Source organism: Esox lucius, chromosome 13, assembly GCF_011004845.1.
Source record: "Esox lucius isolate fEsoLuc1 chromosome 13, fEsoLuc1.pri, whole genome shotgun sequence".
Taxonomy (NCBI): Eukaryota; Metazoa; Chordata; class Actinopteri; order Esociformes; family Esocidae; genus Esox; species Esox lucius.
The window spans coordinates 33,566,369-33,576,306 of NC_047581.1; the positions used below are offsets into that span (position 1 = coordinate 33,566,369).

Sequence of the window (9,938 nt, forward strand, 5' to 3'; positions counted from 1 at the left end):
CGACCCGGCCCCGGATAAGCGGGAGAAGATGGATGGATGGAAAATAAAAGGCAACCTATTTAACATCAAATGTGAGCTTAAGATAGCCTTTATTTGTTTTATTTACAAAGAATACAAAACTCTGAAACAGTTTCTAACAGAAATAGTTCACAGCAATCCCGTCCTCAGCATCAGGGATGAAAACATGTCTAGGATGGAGAGCAGAACATAATTTAAGATATTAGTCTTCCAAGTGGTCTAAAATGCCAACAATAAAGGAAGAATTTTGTTTCAATAACTCTCAGGCACGCCGGAAGGAGGTGCATGCACGCCGGAAGGAGGTGCATGCACGCCGGAAGGAGGTGCATGCACGTCGGTCACGGCGGAGAGATGCATGCACGTCGGAGAGATGCATGTACGTCAGTCACGGCGGTGAGATGCATGCACGTCAGTCACAAACTACCAAGCAAACCACATGACACACATGGCTACAAAATAAACAGATAACATCAAATTAATATTTACTTACCAGGTAAGGACAAAATTCTGCATCATCACTTGGGCTGAGCCTTCCTTTCAGAAGCTGCTTCTTTCCGGCCTTGTTTCAACCCCTAAGAGAGTAAATACACTTTTTTTTATAAATAAAACATGTCTACACATTGCAATCAGACCTAACATATCTGATGAGTCATCAGGTGGTCAATCCTGTCTGTATACTTAAGCAAAGCAATGTCAACTAATTATCAGCAATGTACAGAGAACATTTCAAAATGCTGCGTTTTGTCTAGATTATTTCCAGTAATTGAGACGTGACGCAAAGGGCAAGTGACCGTACCAGGTAATATCCAGTGTGGTAGCCACTCATATACCAGGCGATCAGCATGCTGCCCAGGGCCCCGTCGTCCTCACCGTCTGGACTCATGGGGGGAGGCGGAGGGATCATCTATCAGGGACAGAACCAATGAGGTCAGACGGGGGGGGGGCTCTCAGAGAGTAGCCGATGTGGCAGAAATGCGCTGGGGAATCTTTGCTCAATAAGCTGCGTGTCAACCCTATGTGCACCCAACGGGCACCACTCTAAACGCCTTCATTTCAGTGCTTTGATTTCCTGCGTGTCTTACAGGTGGCCCGCAGGAGAGCAACGGAGGCCATCCAGGAGGGGCGGGCCCCGAGGCCCCGGGCCGTCTGGAGTCTCCCTGTAGACGGAAACAACTGCGTCAGCGTGCAGAAGGCTCGTCAAAATAAATAATTCCGTGCTCAGAAAGATGGTCTACTGTCGTTTTTTTTGTTCCTATACAAATATTGACTGGCAACCTGTAATTGGTCCGATTTACCGTTCTGGAGCCCGGCATGGGAGGGAGGCTGGGAGGAAAGCGTGGGCCCCACGCTGGAGGTCCTTTGGCGGGTTTGGATTTGGGTTTAGAGTGGAGTGTCTTACTGCGAGAGGGCGGGGCGGACGACCTATCGCTCTCCTCCGTGGAAGACTCTGCTTCTTTAACCTGCAGTTCAGAGAGAGAGAGGAATATCCCCCCAGAAATCAGAAAATGCTCCCAGCGAATGCTAACATATTATTGTCCGTTTGCCTGTTATGGAAGCCGCCTGATCGCCGTGTTCACCATTACGTTCACTTCCTGTTCAGTGACACAGAACGGTGAACACTGCGTGTCAGACCACCGGGTCAACGACCAGTCAAATCACTTGGGATCATCTTCACAAGCCTCCTAAATGCACCTTGCTGGGGGCCTCCTCCTCTACCTCGGAGCTCTCAGTTAGAAGGTCCTGGAGGTTCTGCTCCTCCTCGTTCCCGTAGCCTGTGAACATCACTACACAGGTGGCCCTCTCCTGGTCTATGGAGGTGATTGAGGCAGCATACAGGTTGCCATCTTCAGACCAGTAGGCATGACAGGGGTCCCCGACTCGCCACTGCAACACAACAACCAATTGTCACGGCCTCACTATTGCACAGCATTATGGGTGGTTCAGTCCAAATACCAACCTCTTTGTCAGCAGGGGTATTACTTTTCTTCCTGCTGCCGTTCTTTTTGTTGTTCTTTCGCTTCTTTGCAGGGTTGTCTTTTGTAGAGCCTGTTGGGTCCTCCTCGCCTTTCAGGGCCGTCTGACAGTCAAGATCCATATTTACAATTACAATGTGACCATATGACATTGGAGGGATAACAGAATTTTCCAGAGGATCATTTTGCGAGTTGATAGTTTTAGTGAGTGGTTCTCAAACATTTCCCCAGGGACCCTCTGACATTCCAGTTATTTGATCTATTCCAGGGCTAGCATAACTGATTCAACTTCTCAAGGAATCCTCATTCAATTCAATAGGTTAATATGGTTAGCTATTTCAAAGCTACAACAAAACCGTAAAATGTCTGGAGATCCTCTTAGGAGGTGTCTTGAGATGCACTGCTTTAATTTGGAGACTGGACTACTATTATACAGGTTTCTAGTCATATGACTGAACAAAAAAAGAAAATAAGTAATCATGTGTGTACATATTACTGTCATTGAGGCAGCTCAAAGAAAGTTAGAACACAGTAAAGGCACCTTAAATGATGCAACCGCTTTGTCGTAGGCCTTTATCAGAGCAGTGTCATCCCAAATATCAGAATCGTCACTCTGAGTAAAGAAAGAAACTTGGATTAAGACATCAATCCTGAGAAACTGTCATTAATACCTTCTTCTTGCTTCCTAGCAATTCCAACTACCAAATCGTGATGCATATCCAATAGAGTAGTGGTTCCAAACTCCAGTCCTCGAGAACCCCCAACAGCACACATTTTTGTTGTAGCCCTGGACAAGCACACCCAATTCAACTCTGATAATTAGTTGACAAGTTGAATCAGCTGTGCTTGGCAATGCGTGTTGTTAGGGGTACTTGAGAACCGTAGTTGGGAACTACTGCAATAGAGCATACTTTCATCTCAGGAACATTCCTTGAATCTGACATTTTCTCTCTCAGCCAGGTGCAGAAAAGCTGGTCTATGCATTTTTTTTAAGATATCTGGTCTAGCCGCTCAGACTCTGTTAAAAGCCTACAATGTATTCAGAACACTCACACTTTAACCAACACATCACTGCAGTTGTATCTGCACTGCATGGGCTGCCTGTGAAGTATTTAAAATAAATATTTATCTTAACTTGGCCTCGTACCCTCTTATCGTTCCGTACAACCCAGAGAGGTGGCAAGGGGCGGGTTTAAAGACATATATAAACCGGGTGGTTAAAACCTTAAATGCGATTTGGCTGAAAGCAGAGGAGTGCAAGACTATACCAGAACGTTACATTTTAGACTAAATACCCCCCTTTTTAGCCGTTGTAATTGCAAGGGTATACGGCTAAGATACCACAGCTAAAAGCGATTAAGGAACTTCTTACCATATCCCCTCAGACCTGCGTTAATTAAGCAATGTGTCATAACTAGACGGCTAAGCTATAACTACCAAGGTACTTAGTAAAACATGGACGGCTGATAATTTTGTATCCAACTGCAATGTGTAAGGGGCCTTTCCTAGTTACATACCGCAAGTCAAACCTGAAACTATAAGCTGAATATTGGCCGTCGTAACATCTGGGGACTGATGCTGGCATATCAACTAAACTAAACCTTTACCACCTCTACTGCTAACACCTAAACTCAGATGACAAGTTAATGATCTAGCTGAGTATACTTATACACTGGGCTGTGTAGCTGCTAAGAAGTTAGCTTAGCTATTTGATATCCATTGGTACTGTAGAGAAGCAGCAACTAAACGTATCAATAGCTACCAGCAAGGCCAATCTACTTATCTACATACTGAGTAGCAATATAGTTATATGAAAACTTACTTGTCCAGCTCCACGAGCAAAAAGCACATCTTTACACCCATTTGCCATGAATATGCAGAAACGTAGCAGCTTTCACAGGTTTTACTGAAGCAACATGCGTCGCTGACGTTCCTAAATAATGATTACGTAGAAATACTGCGACGAGTTGGCTTGGCAACGAACTTCCCATACACTTTCTCTCTCATCTTTACTAAGAGTACTTTTGTAAAACTACCAGACTCCCGAGTTAAAAAATATGATAGATCATGCTTTAAGTTCTTTGGGTGCTCAGGTTGTCTTGGCTACGTCCTGTGATGAAAAGCATCCTCCAGAAAACATTATTGACGGGTGAGACAAAATATTTCTTAGAAAATGTGCCTGTCTGACTGCTCTGGGTTTGTTGCTAACGCTATGAGGACCTAGTTATAAAACTCTTACCGTAGCTAGCCAATTTAACCAGTTCAACTAACGTAGCAGCTAAACGTCCTGTTTTCCTGTAACAGATTAGTCCTTTGTTAACCAGAGAGGTGTTCATAACCATAGCTAGCCACTTGCTTTGCTGAACACAGAAAGGTTTCAATATTAACTACATTACTGAAACAGTAAAATCATAGTCTACACCACTTCCCTTTTCAGGAACATTGAAACATTTTGGATTTCTACTGGAATGTTTCCTCAAGAGTTCATCATTCGCTTTGCTGAATCTATGAAGATTTCCCTTGTGACACTGCACTCTTATAACGGTATGAAATATTAAGTGTACATTAAAAAGGTACTTTGTCTAAGGCCTGAGTATAAGTTAATTATTGATACTATTGGTTGATCATATTTAAAATGTATTTTTTCTTGTTTTCAGTGAAGACTCTTAAAATTGAGAAGAGCATCTCAGATGATGCCACTGACTTTGAGCCTATTTCAGAAAAACGTAAGAAAAGCCATATGGATCCACGGTGAACCTTAAGTCTACCTTTAAAAAAAGTGTTGTAATTTTCATTGCACCTCGTTTCAGAATTAGAACACATCGAGGGGCATCTTCAAACGACTGATATTCCAGTGAGTTGATTTCCTGTTCTGATCTGAGTAGTGCTACTTCGTGGCTTTGTATTCAGGAATTTAGCTGATGCACTTATTCAGAGACACAGTAGAGAAGGCACCCATGTTCATACTATATTATAAAAAGTTATATTACATCTTTTTCTTTTTTTCAGCTGAATGGATTGACTGTAACACACCTACGCTTCATTGTGACCTCTGGATTTGACCATTTTGTTTCAGTACATAGGATCAGTATTGAGTGATGATATTTATAATACATTTTCATTATGTACATTTTCTAATGTCTGCCTAAATCTAATGTTTTCCAGCATATATTTCAAATTTATTATTCTGTTTGCCAAATTTAAATAGTAACAAATCAATTATCTGAGCATAAGTGACATATTGTGGAAGTGATTTATATAGACATAGGTAGCATCATAAGAATAAAGACATGTTTATTATAGACAGTTCACATGTACACTCGTGGAAACGTAAGTACAACCCCTTGAAAGTTATCTTTGTTTGAAAAGATTTGGACACAAAGATAGTTGAGCTAAATTCCAAACACGTTAATGGGAAAGGTAACCCAATCAAGAAAATTACAATCAATGTTGAAGTGCAATGTAAAAGTATAAGAGTCAAGGGAGTGGAAAAAAAATCCGAAAACCAGAAGCTGCAGTGAATGTATTATAAGAAATGTTCAGGAGAGTCTGTAGATTGAAAATAAGTTAGAAAATCAAGGGCCACTGTGTATTTGCAATTGTTGACTGTATAGAGAGATGCATGTATGACTGTATAGAGTGATTGAATCTACAGACTCTCCTGAACATTTTCTACAATACATTCACTGCGGCTTATGGAATAGTTTTTTATGTATAGGGCAATATGTATTTCATATCCGTGGAGTTACATTGTGGCCAATGGTATGGGCAGAGTAAAATGCCAGCAACAATTGCAAATACACAGTGCCCCTTGATTATGTGGCATATAGTCACTCTATAGATTCTCCTGAACATTTCCTACTATACATTCACTGCGGTGTATATGATAGTATTTTTCTGTATGAGTCAATGTGTATTTCATATCCATTGAGGTACATTGTGGCCAATGGGATGGGCGGAGTAAAATGGCAGTATCAATTGCAAATACAAAGTGCCCCTTGATTTCTTTGCATATATTCAATCTATAGACTCTCCTGAACATTTCCTACAATACATTCACTGCGGCGTATAGAATATTATTTTCTGTATGAGTCAATATGTTTTTCATATCCATTAAGTTACATTGTGGAAAAAGAGGGTGTGGAAATATTGTGTTGCTAGATGTAACACACCATTCCCCATGATTAGACAGGTTTGTCTTACTCTACACATTCTGGACATTTCCTACACTGCTTTCTCTGTGGAATATTCAATAGTTTATGAGCTATGAGACAATATGTATTCCATATTCTGTCATTGGCAGAATTTTACCCTTGGTACGTGTTTTAACACCCACTTTTTATCGAAATTACCCTTAAATATAATGTTTTGAGAGGTACATGTTCTCAAACTCAATTTATCTCAGTTTTTAAGTAATTCGTTGGTCTCTTTTATTTTGAAAAATTCCAGATTTCCGTGACCCGGAAGTGTTTCTTTAATGTTGCTCACAAGACGCAAATTGATACAAGACGTTAATTCAGAAGTTTGTTTCCAGAACAAGACATTATTGATTAGAGGAAGTGATAAGTGGTAAAAAACGAGCATATTACATGTTGTAGAGTTTCCGTATAGAAATTAACATATCAGGTAAAGAGAATATTTCGTTTGCAAAAGAAATTGAGAATTGTTTTAATTTAGGATGTTTGAACATGACGCAGAAGTAAGATCTAATTAAGCTGAAAGTGCAATACACCATAGACTGTATATAAAAGCAATACACGAATAAATTGTTCAGAATTTATAAAATGTATTCGTTTATACTGGGTTCCTGGTAGCTTCAAGTTTAATTATTTTGCAGATTTTGCATCTTTTGTTCTCCATGCATTTTTGCGCCCCATCAGTTGAATCAGAACATTTGATTGTCTGGTGTCCACGCGTCAATAGTTTACTTATTTCAAGAGTATTGCATCCGTCTGAACTTTTCATTGTCAGTTAAAGCCCCGGATCTCAAATTGACAACAAAAAATAATAAAAAATAGCCCCTGTTCTATTCATCTATAATTCCGACCGCGCATTATGACAATGTACACGTGTAGGCCGCTAGCGTGTACATCGAATTTTTCCACGTGTACATTTACTTTCGGTTACGGGAGGGGGGTTGTATTGTGATCCTAGCGACGCCTCTGGTGATTGGTTATGATTTAATATTTTTTCAAATTTTATTAACAATATCATAGATTTGACCATTACATTTGACCCCCGGTGTGACATGACAATTATTATGCATAAAATATGACACACCAATGGACATAATTTAAAACCATTGGACGAAAGTCCGATTTTTTGGTTGAAGATTATATATTCTGTACAAATGTCAAAAACTAACGCTATTGAACAACATTAACACTTCAAATAAAACACTTGAGAACTTTGCTCCATTTAGCAATATTGTGGCGTATACTGTTAAAGCTTGTGCAGTAAGGAGACAGCAAAACCATTCATCGATTTAAAAAGCTGAAAAGTAAAAATACAAATGTATGCTCATTAAACACTTACATTTATATAAAAACCATGAGAGCATGAATGATTTTAAATATAGTGTGTGTGTGTGTGTTTCGTTGTTTTTTTGCATGCATCCAGGAGACTGATGGGTTAGATTCCTTATGGTCTGTAGGTTTCTTCTCTTTTCTCTACATCTCTTCTTTGAGTTTCTCCATTTCTCCTGAAGCTTTTCTATGTGCGATGGTCGCAACTAATTTATAGTAAATCTTTCACTGTCCCCTTGATTTATTCTGTTGATTTCTTAGGGAAGGGAATGGGGCAAAAAATACAACTTACCAAGTAGAACTTATTCAATTAGGAAATTCATTTAGATTCACAATGAATAATAACTTTAAAGTATGTTGAACCATCAAGTTTCTGATTTCCATCTATTCTGTTTACTATCAATTCTGTTGTCAATCTATTCTGTTTACTTTCTTGATCTTTCAGGGCTTCTTCTATCTTGTCATCATTCAGCATCCCTGTATCTCTGTGTTCTTTTTGCACTTGACATCTCTCTGAAGGAAACAAAATCCGTCAGATTAAAAGTACAGAGGACCATGACACTGCGTGTGTGTGGTGCTACTGCATGCTTTTTCCATTAAGCTAAACACTGTCTACAAGGCATTCCCTGCTAAGAAGTACTCAGTGTGAACACCACAAACACCAATCAGGTCGCGATACTAATATTGCTCTGGCGTCTGAGCACAACCCAAGCCCCTATATGTGCCCGTGGTCTGTGTGTCGGACTGTTATGGATTTACTTCAGTTTAATTTGATTCTATTTTGTTTAAACATTTTTGACACCATGCTTTCTGTTTTGTTCAGGTTCCTACACAGTCCTCGTTGGACCACCAAACTCAGGATGTCGTACATCACGGAAATTGCTGTTTCCATTAATGATGATCAGGAGCAAGGCCTACGGAAAAAAGGTTTCAACAAAATCTATGTTGATCTGAACGAAGGTGCAGGAGGAAACTATATTTTCCTCTGGTACAAGAAGGGCAGCAGCAATCCCATCACCAGATTGCAGGTTACATTCACAGATGACATGCAAATTGGTTTGAGAAACGCAGGTTACCATCAGGTGGATAAAGACCTCAACGCTGGGGCTGGAGGAGATTACATCCATCTCTGGTACTACAAAGGTACAACTGAGTATGACAACCCTATAGTGGATCTTAAGGTTACCAAAGATGCAGAAGATGAAGCCCTATTTTACCAGAAAGGCTGGGAACGACTGGCGTGTGACCTGAATCGCAAAGCTAAAGGCAAGTGGATCCGTGTTTGGGTGAAGAAAGAGAAGAAGATGTACATCGCTGACATCAAGGCAACTACCTCTTTTGCATTTGATCACGAGTATTTTTCCCAGGGCTACACCCGTGTGGATGAAGATGTGAGCCGAGGTGGAGGAGGAGCCTTTGTCTTTCTTTGGTATCGTCAGTCCCTAACACAGTCCCAATGGATCAATCACCTGGATGTCTCCACTAACTGCAAAGAAGAGCAAAACCTTGAGGAACAGAGTTATACCTGTGTTGGTGTTAATCTCAATGATGGAACAGAAGGCAACAAGAAGATACATGCCTGGTACAAGAAGGGTTCAGACCATCCCATCCAGACCATCACTGTAATCTTTGAACACGAAGTGAGTCCTTATGAGAAGGCTGGCATCCAAGTCATTAGAAAAGATCTGAATACAGGCAACAAGGGCGATTACTTGTACCTGGCATACCCATGAAAGCATGAGTGGGAGGGGTTTCATCAAAGTCTATTTTATTTTTCAAGAATATTTAGTTTTTTTGATATTTTGTCTTTTTACTATTTTCTATAGAATATAGGGTTTAAATGGTTTGCAAAGTATAGCATTCTGTTTTTATTTCCATATTACACAGCGTCCCAACTTTTTTGGAAATGGGGTGAAATCTTCCAAGACGTCCAATATGTAACATGTTAAAGAAAACCTGCGGATCAAAGGCACTTAAACAGTCTTGTGATTTAATGCTTGTAATCAGTAAACATAATCCGAAATGTAATCTTCTAAACAGATTGTATTTGAGATGTCAATTTATTGTTGATACTGCTTCTGCTTTGTGATACTGGACAATGGAAATCATGCATTTCTTTGCTGGCAAATAAAAAAACATCCATATAAATAATGATTGAATGTCATTTTTCACCATGTTTTATATCAATATTAAGCCCGACAGATGGAGGCGGGGTACAGCTTAATCACAGACATCTCTAACTTATGACCAAAAACCTGTGTTGCCAGATTTCGCAAGAGAAACAATCAACCGGGACTGTCAAAAGAAGCCCAAAACAAGCATATTGGAGCTGCAGATCAAGGCTAAAAAAGCAACACAGTTTTTACGCACACACTTCAATAGGTGTGCTATTTAATCAATCAATCTGATTAATTTATAAAGC

The 9,938-nt window shown here is 40.0% G+C and overlaps 3 protein-coding genes across 4 annotated transcripts; 2 read left to right on the forward strand and 1 right to left on the reverse strand.

Annotated features, from left to right (window-relative positions):
* Window positions 1-70: 70 nt before the first annotated feature.
* Window positions 71-3,950, reverse strand: smn1 (survival of motor neuron 1, telomeric). Of its 2 annotated transcripts, none has more exons than XM_010864849.5 (9): window positions 3,814-3,950; window positions 2,533-2,604; window positions 1,976-2,095; window positions 1,735-1,902; window positions 1,314-1,478; window positions 1,101-1,175; window positions 815-922; window positions 509-590; window positions 71-188 (listed from the first exon to the last, which is right to left on the reverse strand). In XM_010864849.5, exons 1-8 carry the CDS (start codon window positions 3,859-3,861, stop codon window positions 534-536), a joined length of 813 nt encoding a protein of 270 aa, XP_010863151.2. In that variant the 5' UTR covers window positions 3,862-3,950; the 3' UTR covers window positions 71-188; window positions 509-533. The 2 variants fall into 2 exon arrangements, with proteins under 2 accessions (XP_010863151.2, XP_010863150.2); XM_010864848.5 differs by having other exon boundaries at window positions 1,711-1,902.
* LOC105006365 (heat shock protein family B (small) member 11) lies at window positions 3,945-6,051 on the forward strand. The gene is made up of 5 exons (XM_010864850.4): window positions 3,945-4,140; window positions 4,429-4,535; window positions 4,649-4,717; window positions 4,802-4,845; window positions 5,001-6,051. The coding sequence occupies exons 1-5, from the start codon at window positions 4,049-4,051 to the stop codon at window positions 5,088-5,090; spliced, it is 402 nt and encodes a 133-aa protein (XP_010863152.1). The 5' UTR covers window positions 3,945-4,048; the 3' UTR covers window positions 5,091-6,051.
* A 390-nt stretch (window positions 6,052-6,441) lies between these two features.
* LOC109616528 lies at window positions 6,442-9,655 on the forward strand. Its single transcript, XM_029124652.2, has 2 exons — window positions 6,442-6,617; window positions 8,340-9,655. The coding sequence occupies exon 2, from the start codon at window positions 8,377-8,379 to the stop codon at window positions 9,247-9,249; it is 873 nt and encodes a 290-aa protein (XP_028980485.2). The 5' UTR covers window positions 6,442-6,617; window positions 8,340-8,376; the 3' UTR covers window positions 9,250-9,655.
* The last annotated feature ends 283 nt before the right edge of the window (window positions 9,656-9,938 follow it).

Bases quoted from the DNA above. Each gene is read 5' to 3' on its own strand.
- smn1 (XM_010864848.5), bottom strand. From the start codon at position 3,861: ATGGCAAATGGGTGTAAAGATGTGCTTTTTGCTCGTGGAGCTGGACAA. The intron at 2,096-2,532 runs GTGCCTTTACTG...CTTGACTGTCAG, and splicing joins AAGCGGTTGCATCATTTAAG to ACGGCCCTGAAAGGCGAGGA. The intron at 923-1,100 runs GTAAGACACGCA...TGTCCCTGATAG, and splicing joins TGCTCTCCTGCGGGCCACCT to ATGATCCCTCCGCCTCCCCC.
- LOC105006365 (XM_010864850.4), top strand. From the start codon at position 4,049: ATGATAGATCATGCTTTAAGTTCTTTGGGTGCTCAGGTTGTCTTGGCT. The intron at 4,141-4,428 runs GTGAGACAAAAT...TTCCCTTTTCAG, and splicing joins CCAGAAAACATTATTGACGG to GAACATTGAAACATTTTGGA. The intron at 4,718-4,801 runs GTAAGAAAAGCC...ACCTCGTTTCAG, and splicing joins TGAGCCTATTTCAGAAAAAC to AATTAGAACACATCGAGGGG.
- LOC109616528 (XM_029124652.2), top strand. From the start codon at position 8,377: ATGTCGTACATCACGGAAATTGCTGTTTCCATTAATGATGATCAGGAG.